This window comes from Ursus maritimus, unplaced genomic scaffold, assembly GCF_017311325.1.
Source record: "Ursus maritimus isolate PB19 unplaced genomic scaffold, ASM1731132v1 scaffold_3, whole genome shotgun sequence".
In the NCBI taxonomy this organism is placed as follows: domain Eukaryota; kingdom Metazoa; phylum Chordata; class Mammalia; order Carnivora; family Ursidae; genus Ursus; species Ursus maritimus.
In genome coordinates, this window is record NW_024425563.1 from 11,627,563 (window position 1) to 11,647,826 (window position 20,264).

The window sequence follows — 20,264 nt, forward strand, 5'->3', positions numbered from 1 at the left end:
CTGCTCCTCCTAGCTCCACCCCTTCGAGAAGCCTACCCTGCCCCTGCCGTCGCCGATGCGCGCGCAGGTACAGAGCCCTCGCGCTGGACGTGCCGTCCAATGGGGTGAGAGAGCGCGCTTGGCGGAAAGGGAAGGGGCGGGGGGAAGCGTGGAGCCGCTCCGTCCTACGCGGGAATCCGATTGGTCGTCGGTTCCCGCGGAAATCACGGCTCGCTCTCCGGCGCCTCCCACCCTGCCTCACCCGCCTATTGGAAGCACTTTACAGAAACGAGTTTGGCCGGACTTTCGACTTTATTGAACTATTGGGGCGAGGGTAAGGAGGAGATGGAGAGCACTAGAAGTCGTTAGACAGATACCGCACAACGGACGAATGCCCAAGTGGGGAGCGCATCCCTGAGGAGGGTGGGTCAGCGATGGCTGGGCAGCTCCCGGTGCCTAAAACCTTCATCGCAGCCACAGCACGATTCCAGAAATCCTTACGTTCTGTTTTGATTTGAGGAAGCCGGACCGGGGGACTGGGGTAAAACCCTGTGGTCAGAGCGCAGGGGTGAGGCTTAACGGTTAGACACCGTGCGGGTGGCTCCAGCGCTTCATAGGGGAGTCAAGAGGGAGTCTTAGATACTGCCACCCCCCGCCAAGCTCCTGTTTTATCCTTTCTGACCTTCATCCGCCCATCTCAAAATCGGAAGCCCCTCCTCCTGGGGCAGCTTACTCCTCTGCTTCCAGGTAGGAAGCACTGGAGACTGCTCTTCAGGCCCTGGGCAGAAACTGTCTACTTGGACCAGGGCTGTCGCAGCTTTGATTAGTTTTGCTTATCCAGGAGGCTGGGCACACACCCTTGGTCACACAGGCCTCACTGCCTGCAGACGTAACTATTCCGCCATTCTGTCTAGAGGAAGTCTCCCACCTCTGTCCAGTAGTTGTCCAAGATAGAGATTGAGAGATTTGTGGATGACCTTATAATTGAAAATACAGTAGGATCTGGAATCAGAAGAGTAAAGTCAAAATCATTTTTATGCTGTTTACTAGCAGTGTGCCCCCATGCAAACTCTCAAACTTCTCTGTCCCTTGGTATCCTCATTTTTCAAATGAGGGTAGTAACATCTCACATGGCTGGGAAGCCTAATTGAGCTGGTAGAGAGAAGCACTCAGAACAGAAACAACATAGCTGTCACTCAAATGTTTCTTTTCTTCCTTCTTCAGATTCTCTGGATCACTCCTCCATCTAACTCTGAAAATATCGGATATGGGGTAGGTCACTGAATGTTACCTGAAGACTCAAACTGTGCCACATCTCAGCTGGAAAAGGCTTACAACAGCCTGACTCCCCTCTGTGTTCATTTCCCCACACAGAAACACAGTTCCTGACACAGCAGGCACTGGAAAATGTTGGTCAAATGCATGAACAGGTCTGGTGCAGAGATGATATATCGTGGGAAAGTCTTTTAGGGAGGTGTCCAGTTGTTTTCAAAGAAAACATCATCATCGGGTTGACCAAAGCTGACATCATAGGCAGGGGGTGGAGTAAGAGGCTCCAACTTGGAGGGGACCCCCAAGCTCTGCAGATCAGGAGCAGTGGACATGACCCGGGGTCCCCGAAGCCGAAGGCTGACTGGAACTCTTCCAGAGTTTTGTGGGGTCATAGACCCCTCTGAGCCCACTCGCCTTTCTAGTCTGGCTCTATCAGGGCCCTCTGGATGGCTAGGCTGTCCTTCTTCAAGTCCTGGGGGAATTACAACACTGCTGTAGGGGGGTGGTTGATCTAGCTGCTGGGGGCGGCATTGTGATTCCAACACCACAGCCTCTTCGTAGGTTGGCACCTCAAAAGCTTCATTGTCGCTGAGGGAGAAGAAATAAGGTCACTGGTGGCCTCCTAAAAGGAGTCCTTTTTCCCTTTACCATCTTCTTTTGGCAAAAGACCCACCCCACCCCCCTGACCCCACCCATCCCCTCATAGATCCAGTAACAGGAAAGCAGAGCTGTATGTCTGAGAGACTAGAGGGACACAGGGAAAAAGGATCCATCGTGTATTCCTAGACTTCTGCCCACCCCTTAACTCACCGTGCATTGCCTGAGGCCCCTGGGCTCTCCGTCGGCATTGATCGGAACCCCCATTCCAGAGAACATGCCAGGAGGCAGACAAACAAAAAGAAGCCACCCAAGGCGAGAAAGAAATAAGCAACAGGGGCGATGTCCGGCTGTATGCCCAGTAAAGCCAGCCCCAGGAGGAAGGAGGTGCAGCACAGGAAGAGAAGCGGCTTCTCCAGTCTCCCCCACAACTGGCTTGGCACCATGGCCCCTCCCCAGGCTCCTGCAAAAAGACACACAGGTGTGTCTAAACCAGCAGTTGGCATCCTGTCCAGGTCAGATTCCAAAGTAACTATATTAGACACCTTTAGGTTTTAGGTTCTTCAATCTCAAATCAAATGGCCCAAATATATGATCTTCAGGGTTCCCTTCAGCTTTGTAATTCTCTCTAGGATCACACTGCTGTCCCAGGATATCAGTATGTGTGGAGTAGCCAGGAAATAAGCCTGGGAGTCTTCATGCAACTTACTGTGTCATGGCCCTGTCTTCCTTCTTCCTTCTCTGCATTCTCCCTTCCAGCTCTATCTTTTTACACCATCCAAGACCCAGTCTTGGCTGGCCCTGCCTGGGGCCTCTGTGCTCACCAGCATCTGTGGAATCCAGGTGATGAGGCAGGCAGGCCCTGCCTTTTCTCTCCAATTGCTCTGCAATGGACCTCCACCCTACCCGCCCCCATCTCCCCAGTTAGACCTTGTTGGGGAAAGCAGTTGGGGAGGAACACCACCTACCCTGTCTGACCTCATCTTCCCATTTCCTCCACTCAGCCCATGCTCCGGTTGAGGGGAGAAAGCGCACATGGATGCAACAAAGGGACACAATTATGTGAGAATCTTACAAAGGCCTAGGGCAATGGACAGAGGCCCACATAACTCCTGATCTTTCCCTGTCTGCCAGGTTATCCCATCCTCTACCGGCCTTAACTCAGTAAGCTCAGATTTCAAGTTTCCTGTCTGTAGTTACCACAAGGGCTAGGAAGCTGGTGGGGAGAAGCCTTTTCCCTCAGCAACACAGCAGCAACGCCTGGGCAGCAGCACCCCAGAACCAAGCCATTAGGAATTCCCTGAACTCTGCATAGCAAGAAGCCACAGACTCTAGGTAGGGTCCAGACCCCCTGCTTGAACCCTAACCCCAATCCCATGGCCCTCCTACCCTTCTCACCGGTGTTAGGAATTCCTCCCTCACTTGTCTGGACGACTCCGCAGAAAGTAGGTTGTAGGGGAGCGGGAGGGGGGGGGGAGGTGGAGCGCAGTGGCTCCACCCACTTGTCTGTTCCAATCCCTCAGTTCCTGCGCAGGCTTCCTCCTCCCCTTTCTGCTTACAGCTGACCGGCTATTGCCCCACCTTGATTTTTTTTTGGTTTTTATACCACCCACCCCCTACAGTGCCTTAAAGAGAATGCACTTGCGCCCTCGTCCCCACCCCAGTGATCTTTGTACTTAGGACCAGAGTTGTATTCAGTTTCCTCTTCTTTCCTCAGTGCGCACCATATTCTGAGTACTTTGTCTTAATATTTAGGTAATATATTTTATGCCTGGAGCAGAGGCCATGGTTTATTTAATCTCTAGATCGCAGGGCTTTGCATGATTTGCTGTGGGCATGAGATGGCGTGTCGTGCTTCAGCTGCCAAAGTACCATTTCTTTGAACTTGTGTTCTGCAGACCTGTAAGACATTTTTGTGTATGCTTCTTGGCCCAGTTAACTCTTGATTCTTCAAAAGCCACGTCCAAGGTCGTGCCTGCTGTGGATGTCTCCACAGCATTCCTTCCTACTCCTGTTCAGGCCTTTAGCTGTTTATATAGTAATTTTCTGTTTACATAACTTTCTTCCACTGTGAGCTTTTCAAAGTAAGTGATTAGTTTCAATAAGTTGAATCGTGCAATTGACATGGTTCCTCACACATGGTAGGTACTTACTGAACAGTTGAATGCTCTCATTAGGAGGTTACCATCTTGTCTGGCCTCGCCACACACTGGAGATCCAGGACCCACTCTTTTTTTTTTTTTTTTTTAAGATTTTATTTTGTGATATATTGAATTCAGTGCTTTGCCAAAAATTTCTAGTAATGTAGATATATGTATAATTTTTCTACCCTGGACAGAGTCAAACATAAATTGATTAACTTATTTACTAGATTTTACCCAAACAGGCTCCCCACTGAGCGGGGATCCCCATGTGGGGTTTGATCCCAGAACCCTGGGATCATGACCAGAGCCAAAGGCAGACACTTAACTGAGCCACCCAGGTGCCCCTATGACCACTCTTTTTTTTAAGGTTTTATTTATTTGACAGAGAGAGAGAGCACGGGAGGGAGAGAGAGAGAACAAGCAAGGGGAGTTACAGGCAGAGGGGGAAGCAGACTCCCTGCTGAGCAGGGAGCCTGAGCTTAGGGAAAGGGAGAAGCAGGCTCCCCGCTGAACAAAGAGCCCACTGTGGGGCTCGATCCTAGGATCCTGGGATCATGACCTGAGCTGAGGTAGATGCTTAACCAACTGATCCACCCAGGCGCCTCTATGACCACTCTTTTTTTTTTTTTTTTTTTTAAAGATTTTATTTATTTATGTGACAGAGAGACAGCCAGCGAGAGAGGGAACACAGCAGGGGGAGTGGGAGAGGAAGAAGCAGGCTCATAGCGGAGGAGCCCGATGTGGGACTCGATCCCGGTACGCCGGGATCACGCCCTGAGCCGAAGGCAGACGCTTTAACGACTGCGCTACCCAGGCGCCCCTATGACCACTCTTTTAAGGGGAATCCTGGTAATAAGTCTAGGTGATGTAGGTGCTGGGAAGTGTAGAGGATGGAGGCATACTTTATTCTTGAGACACAGAGAAGGACACAAGGCTGGGTTCCAGGCCTTCAGAGTGTTACCACTGGACAAACCAATGGGAGTAGGAGATAATGGGGCACAAATCTAATCCCAAGGATGGTCGTGGGGCATAGCCAGGGTGGCTGCATCAGAGGATATGTGGAGTGTCTGTGTGTGTGTGTGTGTGTGTGTGTGTGTATGTGAGAGAGAGAGAGAGAGAGTGGGAGAGGGAGAGGAGAGAGGAAGGGAGGGAGGGAAAGAAGGATGAGGGTGCCTGGAGTAGAATGCAGATGTGTATAGTGATGGAATGTCAATGATGATTCTCTGACCAGATAGAGGAGAGGGAGGAGTTGTAACAGGAAGGCTGTGGTAGTCCAAATGAGCTGTGTCTCTGTAGGAAGTAGGAATGGAGAGTGGGGTGAGAGCTGGTTGTTTTGTTTACATGAATTTCCATACTGTTCATCTCCTATAAGGAAAGTATGACTAGGATCAGAAGGATTTGCATCTGGGACACCTGGCTGGTTTAGTTGGTAGAGCAGGCAACTCTTGATCTCAAGGTCATGAGTTCGAGCCCCATGTCAGGTATAGAGATTACTTAAAAATAAAATCTTAAAAAAAAAAAAAGGGTTCACATCTACAGTTAATATATTAACAGAAGGAAATTTGTCAAGAGTCATTGATATGTATGATAAGAGGGCTTTGTTAAGAAGTGTGTTCTGGGGGGCCTGGGTGGCACAGCGGTTAAGCGTCTGCCTTCAGCTCAGGGCGTGATCCCGGCATTCTGGGATCGAGCCCCACATCAGGCTCCTAGGCTATGAGCCTGCTTCTTCCTCTCCCATGCCCCCTGCTTGTGTTCCCTCTCTCGCTGGCTGTCTCTATCTCTGTCAAATAAATAAATAAAATCTTAAAAAAAAAAAAGAAGAAGAAGAAGAAGAAGTGTGTTCTAGTTCTAGTTCTAGTATCTAGTTCTGGATAGTGAGATGGGGGGTTGTAGGCTGACAGGCAAGGGAGTCAAAGGGGGGGGGCTGAATGTCTATAGTGTGAAAGGATTTGCAGTTGGAAGAATGAGATCTTTGTAGCATAAGGCTCTTGGTTGCCAGAAGGAGCCTACACTAGAGAAACTTGCTAGTTGAGTTAAGAACTGGTTCCAAGTCAGGAAAGCTGGACTGCTAGCTGGCTATGCCTTCAATATATTCTCTATCATGATAATTTTAAATAGATTTTCTAAAAATTCCATTTTTTAATACTGTTACTCTTTATTTGAGAGAGAGAGAGGAGGGGGCAGAGGGAGAGAGAATTCTTAAGCAGCCTCCCTGCTGAGCATGGAGCCCGATGTAGGGGCTTAATCCCAAGACCCTGAGATCATGACCTGAGCTGAAATCAAGAGTTGGCTGCTTAACCCACTGAGCCACCCAGGCACCCCTAAAAATTCCACTTGTTAAGTATAAAATCTTGCAAAATATTTAAAGGTTATAAAGAAAAAAAAATCATCCACAATTTCCTTATCCTAACATGGCCATTTAAAATTTCTACACATTTCTTCTAGTCTGTCCACACACTGGTTGAAATCAGAGTACTCACCATTTTGTATTTAAAATAAAAAAATTAAACATTGTTTCACATATAGTTCACCTTTTGATACAGTCTTTGTTGTGGTATTTTTAACAGCCACATAATATTTTATCGAATGGATGTACCATTATTTAACATACCTTTATGTTATGTTACTTGGTAGCATTGAGTTTATTTTACTCAAAATTTTTTTTTTTTTTTTTTGGTCATCAAATGTTTCAAGAGACAGAAAGTAGATTAGGTGGTTGTCAGGGGCTGGAGAGAGGGAAGAATGGGGAGTAACTGCTAATGGATTTCTCTTGGGGGTAATGAAAACATTTAAAAATTAGTGGTGATGCGGGGCACCTGGGTAGTTCAATCAGTGAAGCATCCGATTCTTGATTTCAGCTCAGGTTGTGATCTTGGGGTCATGGGATGGAGCCCCTTGTCGGACTCCATGTGTAGCCTGCTTGGGATTCTCTTTCTCCCTCTCTCTGTCCCTCCCCACCTAAAATAAGTAAATCTTAAAAAAAAATTAGTAGTGATGCTTGCACAACTCTGAATATGCTATAAAAGACCCACTGAATTTTATACTTTAAAAGGGTGAATTATGCTTCCATAAAGCCATTTAAAAATGATTCTACAATGAACCTCTTCTTACATGTAGTTTTACCTTCTTTTTGGATTATTTCCTCCTGTTGAATTCTAAGAAATGTCATCACTGAGACAAGCAATGTGAAAGAAAGCTTTTGTTGCTCCAAATAGGTATGGCCAAACTTCTTCCCAAAGGTATTACCTTCCTTTTTTTCTTCATCAACTTAGTATCCTTAGCAAAATATAAATGCTAAAGATACTATTGGTCATTCTGCTTTCTACTCACGTTCCTCTACAAACCACCATGTACGTTAGAGGCCGGATTACTGCCTTAGGTGGGCCCACTATGCCCACCTCATTTTGGGAGGGGATAGTGAAGGGAAGTGGGGTGGGGGAGGGAGAAGCAGAGATAATTGTCAGGCTTCCTGTGAAGGGTAGTTGATGTCTACCACAGAGCACTTCTCTACGCCTCCATATTCTTGTGATTTTGTGTTTCTGAATCTGAGTCTGCTTTGTACTTGTAGCCAACATGTGTGGAGTGTTTTGTGTACTGCTCACTGTGCTAAATGCTTCGCACAAATTAAGTAATTAAAAATATAATATAATAAAAGGTAGTTGCTATTATTATGTTCATTTAATAGGTAAGATCAGAAACTTGAGGAAAATGTATAGCTAATCAAGGGTGGGGCCAAGATTTCAACCTGTAGTCCCAATCCATAAACCTGGCTCTTAAACACTATGTCATCTGACTCTAAACACTCTTTTTGGCTGATTTAATAGTGATAATTTAACAAAACACCTATGACATTCTAAAATCATAACTCTGGGGTCTTCCCGGGAGGAGCGGTTAGATGTTATTTTCCCCACTGTTTGGCATCTTAAGAAAAGGCTGACCTTCAGAGAGCAAAGGCAGCAAAAGAGATTATCAGAAGATTAAATGAAGTTATCAATATGTAAGGCAAGAATGGAAAATTAGGATTGCAGGCCCTGTATCAGGATATTTATCTTTTATGAGCTAATTAATACTGATTACAAAAGGTAAGACTTTTACCTGGATAGCTCTAGAAGCCCAATGTGCAGGTGACTTTTTAAAAAAAAGAGTATAAGTGAGGATACGTGTGTATGTTTGTGTGTGTGTAGAAACAAATTGGCCCAATCTCATTTGATCCTTGACAATCATGTGGGTCTGATTATCATTTTTATGTTGCGAGGAGAAAACCAGCTCAGAGAAAGTACACGATTTGTTTAGTTAGAATCAAACTCAGAATCTTGCCCTTTTAACCCAGTTGAGAGTGTTTCTCTTTGTATTTGTTGCCTTATCCACAACTCTTTCAAATGTGTAGNNGAAGGTGGATAAATGATTTAATATGAAGTATATCAGCATCATTGATATTTCTGGGCTGGAAATGCTTCCCATAAATGATGAATTCTCAAGTACGTAAGGATAAATACACATTCTCACTCTCATCAACTAGTTGTAATACTGCACAAAGCTCACTGGGAATGCACTGAGTGACTATGAGGTTCAGGCTGTCCCTCCAGCTCAGCTATTCAGCACTACGCCACAAAAAGTGATTCTCGAATTTGAGAAGTTGAGTGTGGTTGTTGCCCAGGGACAAAAAAAAAAACACACACACACACAAAAAAACATGTGTTTATGAGATGTCTGCAGATAGCGGCAAAGGAGTCCACATGAGTATGTCCCTAAATAAGAGAAAACAGAGAGGTATTTGTGGTTATGGTTAAGCACATATTTTTAGAGATGCACAGACCCGGTTTCAAAACTCATTCCTACTGCTTACTTGCTGTGTGACCTTCTGTAAGCTATTTCATCTTTCTGCACGCATGAAAGTAACTAGAGTTAAATATCAATTAACTTTTTCTCTTTTGAAATAAAATTTGTCACAGTGAAATGCACAGATTATTAGTGGACCACTCCATAAGTTTTGATAAAGACTTAAACTTGTGTAACTCAAACTCCAATCAAGATACGAAGCATTACTATCATCCAGAAAGTTCCCTCATGCCCCTTCCCTGTCAACCCCACAGGCGACTATTGTTTTGGTTACTTTCCATCTATTATACTCTTGAAAATGGTTTCTATTTTATGGAACAACAATTAATTTCTTTAATGATAACCACTGATAACCTTTTAGTTTGTTTCCAGGATTTTGCAATTCCTACACTTGTATACACGTTTTTATTCATATGTATAAATCAGAAAAATTCCTGAAAGTGAAGTTTTTGATAGATATTGCTGTTTGCTCTCAAGAGTTAGAAAAATTCACTCTCTGCTCACATTGCAGGAGTATCTGTTTGCCCACACCCTGATCAACAGCGAGTTATGAGACTTGGATTCAATAAATTTTTACTGTTCACTTGCTATACAGGACACTCCAAGGTATATTCAGTAGATCTGACAGGAATCTCACTCTTAAAGAGCTGACTGCTCCTAAAAGGAAAGGTGTGTATATGACTAACTGTAAGGGTACAAAGTGACACGGAACAAAGTGCTGCTGGGCTTCCCAGCAGACTCAGTGCTGACAAGGGTGGGGATCAGAATGCATCATGGGTCGGAATGGGGTTTGTTTACACTCCTTTTACATCCATCTCATCATTATGCATGGTGTAGATAATACATACTTATTGATTGGTAATTAGTGAATATTTGCTGATCTAATGATTCATGATCTTTTGATCCCTTGATCCTCTCTCAACTGCCTCCCCACCTTTTCCAGTCTTTTTTGGTCTGGCATCAGCTAGAGCTAGCCATACCCTTGAACATGGGCTTGCCCAAAGAGGGAGCTGGTCTGATCCAAGCCAAGGGTTTCAGTTTTCCGCAGTCCCCTATGAAGACACGGAAGGAACTCTCTGGGATTAAGGTCATGGGATGAGTGAGGAACAGTGGTCCAGTTGGCCTCCTAGCCAACACTCCCCTCTTTNGTCCAAGTGGCTACTTCTTTCTGCTTTCACTTTTGCTTATACCTGGGAATCATAGTCAAATGAAGGACTGTGATTCCTCTGAGGAGAATGATGAATAGTGCACCCCAGGTTCATCTTCCAGCTGGACTCCTGCTTTCTCTGTGCACCTCCCCGGCAGCACCCCTTGCTGCAATCCCCATGCAGCCTTTCTATTTTGAGACTTCCTGCATCTCCTCTTTGACCTAGTTCTCTCTTTCTCCTTTGCCATGCCCATCTCTTTTCCCCTTCTCTCACTCAGGTTCTGCTCTTTTTTGGCCCATTTATTTGATAAACATTTACTCAGCACATATTAATGTGCTTATAGGAGCGGCTACGGTACATAATTTGTGAGGTCTGCTGCAAAACGAAAATGCAGGGCCCCTTAATTGAAATTAAGAATTTCAGGACCAGGCAGAGCACCACACCAGTCATGAGGCCCCATGTGAGTGCACAGGTCGCCAGTCCAGGAGGCTGAGGCTGACGTTGTGTGCACAGTAGTGTGGGGACATGGTGAGATGTGTAACATCACAGAATTGAAATCTCAGTACATTTTCTTTTCTCTCTCTCTTTTCTTTTAAAGTAAACTCTACACCCAATGTTGGGCTCAAACTCATGACCCTGAGATCAAGGGTTGTATGCTGTACTGAGCCAGTCAGTCAGTACATTTTAAAAACATTTTCATTATGGATATATCCCAACACACATAAAAGGGGAGAGGATAGTATAAGGAACTCTCCGTATACCCATCAGTCAGCTTCAACAATTACGTGTCATCTACTCCTTCCACTTTAAAGGCAGCTTGTCACTTCTGAGTGTTTCAGAATGCAGTTCCAACTGATGAGAACTTAATCGTGCCCAGCTACCTTGCCATTATTACACTTAATAAAATTAATGTTAATTCCTTAGTATCATCTAATATCCAGTCCATGTTATTTTCCCCCAGTTGTTTCAAATTGTGTTCTTACAGTTTGTACATTCTTTTAAAATATGCTAACTCAGTCAGCTGGGCATGTGATTCTTGATCTCAGGGTTGTTGAGTTTGGGCCCCGCATTGGTTGTGGAGCCTACTTAAAAAAAAAAAAAAAAAAAAACTTAAGGGGCACCTGGGTGGTTCATTTGGTTAAGCATCCGACTCCTGGTCTCAGCTCAAGTCTTTTTTTTTTTTTTTTAAAGATTTTATTTATTTATTCAACAGAGATAGAGACAGCCAGCGAGAGAGGGAACACAAGCAGGGGGAGTGGGAGAGGAAGAAGCAGGCTCCTAGCGGAGGAGCCTGATGTGGGGCTTGATCCCATAACGCCAGGATCACGCCCTGAGCCGAAGGCAGATGCCTTAACCGATGTGCCACCCAGGCGCCCCTCAGCTCAAGTCTTGATCTCAGGGTCGTGAGTTTGAGTCCTGCATTGGGCTCCAGGCTGGGTGTGGAGCCTACTTATAAACAAACTGTTAAGGACAGTATGGACATTTCAAAAACAATCCAGTTGGAAAATGGGTAAAAGGTGGGAACAGATATTTCACTGAAGAGGCTGTACAGATGGCAAAGAAGCACACAAAAAGATGTTCATTAGTCCTTAGAAAATGCAAATTAAAATCACTATGAGATAGCACTTATACACCTATCAGAATGGCTAAAGTTTAAAAAGAGTAATAACACCAAATGCTGGTAAGGATGCAGAGAAACTGGATCACTCATGCATATCTGGTGGGAAGGTTAGGATGGTCTGGCCACTCAGGAAAAATGCAGCAGTTCCTTATACAACTAACCATACATTTACTATATGACCCAACAGTTGTACTCCTGACATTTACCCCCCAAAATGAAAATTTGTGTGCACACAAAAACCTGTACAAGAATATTCACAGCAGGTTTATTTGTAATAGCACCAAACTGGAAACCACCTAAATGTCCTTGAACAGGTTAAACAAACTCTGGCATATCCATACCATGGAATACTACTCAGCAATCAAAAGGACAGACCACTGAGACACACAACGCCTTGCATGGATCTCAGGGGAATCTGCTGAGTGAAAATAAGCCAGTCTGATGCCATTAATATAGCACTTTTGAAATGAGAAAACTATATGAAGAACAGATAGTCATTGCCAGGGCTTAGGGAAGTGGGGAGGGCAGAAGGTGGCCTAGCTAATGAAACGGGAACATGAGGACCCCTTTATGCTAGAAATATTTTGTATCTTGACTGTGATGGTAGTCACACACACAGTAAAATTATACAGAACCGAAACCAGACACACAAATGAGTGCATGAAAAAGTGGTGGAATCTGAAAAGGGTTTGATGGAGTGCATCACTGTCAGTTTCCTGGTTGTGTCATTGTGCTGTAGCTGCGCAAGACGTTGTCATTGGGGAAACTGGATGAAGGGCAGACTGACTCCCTCTGAATCATGTCTGACATTCGTGTGCTAAAACATATGGACATTTCTGGTTGCACCACAAATAAACCAGAGTAGGAATGGGAATGACAAAGGGGAGACTCTTCACTTTTCACTTGATACCTTGCTGGTTTTTTCCCTTTTGTTTTACTACATGCGTGTGATACTTTGTTGTTAATTAATGCTTGTTTTGGGCCTGTAAAAAAATATAATTCTAGAAATTTTACCTAAGGAGTTTGTTTTAGAAGCATGTTACTTGGTTAGTTTCGAATTTGAATTGCAATGCAAGAAAGTGGTTCAGTGTTGAATTCTGAGTATTGACATAACTACAAATTTTATAAGGTGCTACAACTGTTGACTGGAAGGGGAGGAAAGGAAGAAACTAACAATAAGTATGAAACTCTTTGGGTTAGGAAAAAAGTGTGTTCATTTTAAAAATATAGCTGCATTTGGGGGCTTCCCCCTTTCTCACTATCATAGTTAAGTTCATGTGTCAACTTGACTGAGCTAAGGGACATCCAGAGAGCTGACAAAACATTTCTGGGTGTGTCTGTGAGGGTGTTTCCAGAAGAGATTAGCATTTGAATCCGTGGACTGAGTAGAGAACAAGGCCCTCACGTATGTGTGTATGTGGGGGGGGGGGAGGGGGATCATCCAATCTATTGAGGGCCTGAACGGAACAAAAAAGCAAAGGAAGGGCAAACTTGCTTTCTGTGCTTGAACTGAGACATCCATGTTCTATTGCCCTCAGACACAGGTGCTCCTGGTTCTCAGGCCTTTGGGTTCTGGATTGGAACTACACCACCAGCCCACTTTCCCAGGCCTCCAGCTTGCAGATGGCAGATTTTGGGACTTCTCGGCCTCCATAACCATGTGAGTCAATCCCTGATAACGGATCTCTTTTTATATATACCTATAAATATGCTACTGTTTGTTTCTTTGGAGAACCCTGACTACTGGATTCTACTTGGCAGAAGTTCAGACATTATAATCTACGTCATGTTTGTAAGGTTTAGTCTAGAAATTGTCTCATTCCTCCAAAGATTAAATTTGCTATCTGATTAAGAAAACACGATGCTAGACTCTTTGAAGGAAGACTGGGCAAAGCTGGGAAATATGCATCTACAATAAAAGATTATGTCACATTAGTCTGGGATAAGATTTAGGATTAAGTTAAGTAACCAATAACGTTTCAAAAACAATGGAAAGAATGCACAATTGTGCCCAAATGTGAATCCACAAATTTTTATTTTATTATTTAAATATTATCTATTTTTTGTCAGAATAAATGATCATTTCAAAAAGCATACAAGTGAAATGGAAACATTTTGGCATATTTTATTCCAGGATTAATATATTATTGTCCTCTGTAATGTGTTTTTATACATCAAGACATAACTGAGACCTTACTATATAGTTTCATCTTTTTTCCAACTAATATTATATTCTAAGAATTTCCAATGTTGAAATGCCTTACAAATAGAATTTTGGGGGGTGCCTGGGTGGCGCAGTTGGTTGAGTGTCTGACCCTTGATTTTCGGCTTGGGTCATGGCCTCAGGGTCATGAGATCAAGCCACATGTTGGGCTCCCTACTCCATGAGGAGTCTGCTTGGGATTCTTTCTTTGCCTCTCCCTCTGCCCCTCCCACTTGTGTGCTTGCTCGCTCTCTCTCAAATAAATAAATCTTTAAAAAAACACCTATACTTTTTGATGGCTATGAAACATTACATCCTGGATGTACCATAACTTATTCAAACATCCTCCTATTGTTAGATATTTCAGTTACTTGATATCACAAATATTGGGACAAGCATGTTTATTCATAAAACTTTGTCTCCACCACCATGCTCTCAGCATATATGAGAACTTCTATATGCTTGAATATATAACTTGAATATATGAGAAGTAACATTTTAATTTCCTCTTATGTTTCTTACTATTGGACATTTTCCCATATTTTAAATTTATATTAGCTGTACATGTCATGAAATGCTTGAAAGAGGGAGCACGTATTTGGATGTACTTCTGGTGTTAGTTAGCAGATAAGCCTAGTAAGGATGACTTGAAATCCTGGAGTATGCTGGAATAATGGAAGAGGGGAGAAGAGGAAATCAGCAAGTGACGGGGGATAAGAGGGAAAAATGAGCTCTGAGATGAGAAAGAGCCAGAGGGTGGGGGCAAGGAATCCCTTCTTTTTTTTTTTTTTTTAAAAGATTTTATTTATTTATTTGACAGAGATAGAGACAGCCAGCGAGAGAGGGAACACAAGCAGGGGGAGTGGGAGAGGAAGAAGCAGGCTCATAGCGGAGGAGCCTGATGTGGGGCTCGATCCTATAACGCCGGGATCACGCCCTGAGCCGAAGGCAGACGCTTAACCGCTGTGCCACCCAGGCGCCCCAAGGAGTCCCTTCTTAATGCCTCTGGAGCCACTGAGCCATCGTAGGACACATACCTGTTTCCCAACAAATGTCCAAGTGTGGTTTCAGCTTCTGAATAAAGAGCATTCTCAAAGAAGCCCAAAGACTACTGAAACACAAGGTATTCTGATCACTGCACAGCTGGTACATACAGAGCAGGGCCTTTGGATAAATAGTTGAGGGAGTGGGAAAGCTGTAGGTTTGTGTGGGAAGAAACAGGGGTTATATGAGGCTAGGAAGAGAGGCCCCAGGGTTTTCTCAGGATCTGCTTTGAGGGTGAGCAACTTCCCAGGCCATGGCAACTCCAGCCTGTCGCCCTGTGGCTGCCACCTTGCCCAGGTTCTGCTCGCAGTGTAGCTGGAACTGGTTCAAATATCTGGGCAGAAGCTCAGCCAAGTTCTGGCTCTCTCTGATCCCAGCCCCGTCTCAGGCACTGTGGCTGGTCAGAAGACAGTAACTGCCAAACTGGTTAGTTGCAAAATCCATCTGGCTTAGTTTTCCATCTCTGAAGAGGGACTGTTTCCTCTCCTTCCACATAAGCTGACCTGAGGGGGGCAGTGGGGCTCGCAGTATGGAAAGAGCTGTTCGCAAACACCTAGAATGGACAGGACGTGACTGCAGGAAGAACACACAAAGACCACAGAGGACACAGACCCAGAAATGTTATGCCTGATGGCATTAGGTTTATTCTGAGAGAAAGCAGAGTTTGGGGCACCACGCGGCCCCTTCCACAGTGCCATGGCCCGCAGGGCCATAGAGGAACCTCTATCAAAGAAATCAGAATCCTAGTGTCAGAGTGGAAGTAGGGGAAGCAGAAGGTCTGCTTTTTCATCCCAATAGTTTTGCTCCCCCTAGCCATCCTTAAAGTTTGGCATTTATGGCTGGAGGCACAGGGCCCATCCACTTCTCTCCTAGATGGAGAAAATCACACATCAGAGGCTGGCCCCACAAGCCCCCAGGGGATTTCCAGGAAGAGCTCTGCTTGGCTTCCTTCTCTTCTATTGGAGTGAAGGTGACTTCCCCCCATTCAACCCTGAGGACCTCTGTGTATGAGGTTTCATTGTTGGAAATGCATAGAATTTTTTTTTTTTTTTTTTGCTCTGGATCTGTCCTTCTGGTCAGCTGATAAATGGGGGTGGGACCAGGGTCAAGGGCAGCTCACCATGAACCTGTAACTTACCCAGCAGGTGTGCCAGCAACTCCATCCGATCAGAGCCAAACAGCATGTGGGTTTGGCCATCCAGATGGGCCACAGTGACCGGCAGCCCAAAAGCCTGGAGAAAGCAGTTACAGTGCAGGGAATAAGGTGATAGAGCAGGTGTTCATAATGGCTGGGATGGAGGACTAAGAGTCAATACTTGTCTGAGGTCATATAAGCAAAGCAGCCTAAGAGGAATCTGCTAAGAGGCTCCAGAGCTCTAAGGAGTTTTCTGTTTCTAATTCTCAGGTGCTCTGTCTTTCCTCTCACCATCTAGCTCACTCCCTTCCTTTCTTTGGACTGTGGGACAGGAAGGGAGAGGATGAAGGTTGTCTGGGACAGTTGGGAGGACTCATGTTGGGAGCAACTTTTAGAACAGGAGCATGGGGACCCAGCAGATGCTCAGCCTCAGTCTTCAGCACTGGGGTTGGGGACTGCCATCAAGAGTTGCTCACCCCATATTTGCAGGCTGCCTCGGTGGTCTCCTTGAGCTTGTTCTTCACCTTTGGTGTTGAGATCTCTTCCAGAAGTCCCTGGGCTTGTTCTGTAGACATGCCAGCCTTCTCTGCAGCCTGAGGGAATGTGGTAGGGAACACAACTGTGTCTGCATTAGTGGGGTAGGGATCTCAGGAGAAACTCTGGTCTTTATTTTCTGCTCCCATTTTCCTGGTAAGGCCTTCACCCACCCACAAATAGAGGTCTATCTTTGCTAAGAGGGGCTGTTTTTCTCCCCCCCCCCTTTAAAATCTTGTGATTGGTGGAAAGAACAAGGTGCAGAAATTTAAAGCCACAGGGCATCTTAGAAACCAGCTTTCCTACCTCTTTATTAACCAGCGAGGGGACTGCTGTTTAGAGGCAGTACGTGACTTGGTTGGCATTGAAGAACTTGTTAGTGGCAGAGCCAACACTAGAATCCAAGTCCCCTGACATTAAGTCTGGGCTCTTGCCTTTTAACTTCTCTCAGAATTCCCGAATATCTTGTGCTCTTTTGAATCAAGGTCTGGGCTATAATTCTCATGGCATTTCCTGAGGACTTTTGAGCAGGGCACAGGGATATAGCCACCAGCAGGGCTTAACAAGAATAAAAGTTTCAATTTGGGGTTTGTTGATATCATTTGGGATTACTGGTTCTCAATTTTGGCTGCATACTAGAATCTCCCGAGGGAACTTTTAAAAAATCCCACTCATAGGTCATCCCCTAGAACAATTACATCAGAACTTTTGGTAGGCAGTGCCCAGGTGCTCCAGGTGACTAAAATATACAGCCAAGGTTGAGAACCACTGCAACCCGACCTTCTCAACGTGGAGGGGGAAACAGGAAGTCATGAGGTGCATTCTGATGTGGCAGGGTCTTTGACTTGGCTACATGAGAGAATTGTGTCCCAGACCAAATGTTCAACAGGGGAACAGTTAAGTAAACAAAAGGAGGCCCACTGAATGGAATGCTGTGTAGAAACTAAGAATGATACTTTCAAAGAGTTTACAAAGGTATGGAAAAGGACTGTTACTTAGTAAGTAGTAGGACAAGCTCGCGCACATACTTTGCAGGAATAAAAACACTGGAGTAACATATTGGCCATTCTTCGTGATTTGCCATTTCACGTATTAAACTTCAAAATGCCTCAACTATCTTTTGTAAACGGAAGGGAAAATATCATTTTGAGTTTCCTGATTTAATCCCAAAGAAAAACTTACTTTTTATACCCCCATCTATGGCTGGCACACATTTCAATGTTTTGAACTATTTCCATGTGTTTCCACTCAGGCTTCTGTGGGATTCTGGCTTGAGTCCGTTATCTCTTTTTCTCTTTTTAAAGCCTGTCTGTAAAGTCTCCTGCTTTCCACTCTAGATATATTGGTGAGGTCTGGTGTCGGAGTGTTTGGGGCCAATACTTCATCCCTCCCCATCTGGGGGTGCCAACATGTAGCATCTCTCTCCCACTGATCTCTTTCATGAAATAAAATCTACCCATGCAGAATTTTGCACTTCCCCTTTCAACCGTGACATAGAGGACATCCTCTGAGTTCCAACCTTTCAGTAATTCGGCTCCTCAAACACAGATACCCTTTCTCCCCAAATAACTATGACCTCTTCCACCCGATATGAAAACAGTGTCCTCTTTGCCCCTAAACGTCAGCTGTTCTCAGCTTCCCTATGAGAGGAGTGGGGACAGAGCCAGGACACTCACGGCCAGGATGCTCTGGGGCTCCGAGATGTCTTCATCCTGAGAAGAGAATATTCGGCAGGAAGGGGGTGGTAAGGGGTAAGATGGGGGGACAGTAGGCCAGTGAACAACAGGGGAAGGCAGGACCAGGACTCAGGAAACCAGGTTCTAGGGGAGGCTCAGCACGTCATCCATGGTCTCCCAAGTAGGTTCCCAGAGCTCTTCCCTCACCCGTGACCAGACACGCATCCACAGTTCCCTGGACACTTTCTCCAGCATCTCTGGGTGCTCCATGTTCACAGCGGTGAGGAATCTCATGGCTGATAAACTTCCTGTGGGGCAGAGGTCCTCAGAGGCAGGGTTCTTCTAGCTTGTTCCCCATGGAGGACTGGCTCTTTCCTGCTTCTGACATCCCCCGAGCTCAGCTGCCCTCAGCCTCCCACCCAAATTTCTCATAGTTGGTTTGTCCTGCTCTTCTTCCCCTTAGGTCCCCAGAAACTTTTGCTCACTCAACGCTGACCTGTGTTTTCCCAAGCTTTGTTTCATTTCACGTAGTTGCCAGCCCCTACTTCCTGGCACTACAATTTACAACTTTGCTGCCTTTCACTTGATACCCCATCTGTATCTCACTCTTTACCTTTTTCAAGGATCACAGAGAAGAAATCCTTGGGGAACTGCATGGGAACCTGGACATGCTGTCCCAGGAGCCTAATATCATTTCTCAGGTATTGGGCTTTGCGGGGAAGCAGAGCTGGTGGCTTGTTTCCTGCAAGTGGAAATTTGGGCACACTGGTGAGAGACTACCGAAGGATCCCAGGCTTGGGGGGACCTCTACCCGGGTTTTCAGCACAGTGCAAATTACTAGCTGCTGGTGCCAATGTAAAGACCCAGTTGAGGGCAGCCCCCTGGACTTTGGAAAGCCGCCTTCCCTCAAATCCCTGTCCCAAACGCTGCTGCCTTCACACCACTGTCTTTCATGATCCCGGCAATGAGAGTGGGGCGCAACTGCAGGTTGATGTTCCAGATGTTCTTATACCGGCACAGGACCTGCAGGAGCAGAGGTGGAGATGGGGAGCCAGTGTGTAAGATGGACAGAGTGAAAATCGCTCAGAGAGAGGGAGGGGTGTTCTCTGGCAACTGATTAGCCAGAGGCTCTAAGTGCACAAAGAGTAGGGGTTATTCGCACACCCTAAACTATTTGGTTTTAAATGGCAAAACTCTCCACTCCCAGAAATCGATCCCCTGAACTTTGCTCCGTCCCAAGAAATCGATCCCAGGAACTTTGCTCAGTGGACGGCCTCCATCCTGTTCTGCACTACGCCCCCCAAAAACTAACATCGGAGGGCTAAGAGGTGCTGTGCCATGGATTTCTCCTTGATTCTTTGGAGTTACCCCTCTTATTCCAAACTGTCATGGGAAACCCCTGCCTTAGGATATAAAGGCTCGACCTAGAAGCCAGCGACCGTATACCGTTTAGTGACTTTCACCCCTGGCTTCCTAAACCGCGACGGGCAGCGCCAAGAATTTCACGAGACCACGACCCCCGCGCCCCGCTCGCCCCCTTCCCTTGCCCTCCAAGCCCCGGCCAGGGGGGCTCCCGGAGTTACCTCGAAGCCTAACCAGGAATAGGGGGACAGCACATCGTAGAAGAGCTCCAGGGTACGCGGCACAGCTCCCATTCTGCAGCAGCTCGCGTTTCCTAACCCCGGGACGCGGCGACCCCGCCTGGATTCCCGGCCTGCCCCGGAGGACCGCCCCCGCGCTCTCTGCAGCGCAGCCGCGCGAGGAAAGAAGCCCGGGGCCAAGTCTGGCCAAAGGGCGGTTGGGAGGGGCTCCCAGGGGAGGGCCTGGCTACCCCCGCACCCTCCGCCCTCGACCGCGCACTTCCTTGTCTCCGCCCTGTTATTGGGCTGGAGTCTGAGGCCCAAGCGGATGTTTGAGATGCATGCGGTCCCTCTCACTTAGCTGTGCCCCTTTGGCAGGACGCCCGACCCCCCCTGAACCCCAGTTTCTTCGTCATCTCTCTTAAAAATGGACATACGTGATGATAACTCCTATCTCGTATAGCCTCGTGAGAATGGAATGTGTAACTGATA

At 45.9% G+C, this 20,264-nt stretch overlaps 2 protein-coding genes across 2 annotated transcripts; both read right to left on the reverse strand.

The window, feature by feature from the left end:
* Nucleotides 1-272: 272 nt before the first annotated feature.
* TMEM139 (transmembrane protein 139) lies at nt 273-3,226 on the reverse strand. Its single transcript, XM_008697304.2, has 2 exons — nt 2,062-3,226; nt 273-1,839 (listed from the first exon to the last, which is right to left on the reverse strand). The coding sequence occupies exons 1-2, from the start codon at nt 2,352-2,354 to the stop codon at nt 1,446-1,448; spliced, it is 687 nt and encodes a 228-aa protein (XP_008695526.1). The 5' UTR covers nt 2,355-3,226; the 3' UTR covers nt 273-1,445.
* Nucleotides 3,227-15,462: 12,236 nt separating this feature from the next.
* On the reverse strand, nt 15,463-19,958 carry GSTK1 (glutathione S-transferase kappa 1). The gene is made up of 8 exons (XM_008697303.2): nt 19,776-19,958; nt 19,134-19,215; nt 18,806-18,934; nt 18,400-18,500; nt 18,193-18,228; nt 16,459-16,575; nt 15,986-16,079; nt 15,463-15,716 (listed from the first exon to the last, which is right to left on the reverse strand). Exons 1-8 carry the CDS (start codon nt 19,845-19,847, stop codon nt 15,667-15,669), a joined length of 681 nt encoding a protein of 226 aa, XP_008695525.1. The 5' UTR covers nt 19,848-19,958; the 3' UTR covers nt 15,463-15,666.
* Between the last annotated feature and the right edge of the window lie 306 nt (nt 19,959-20,264).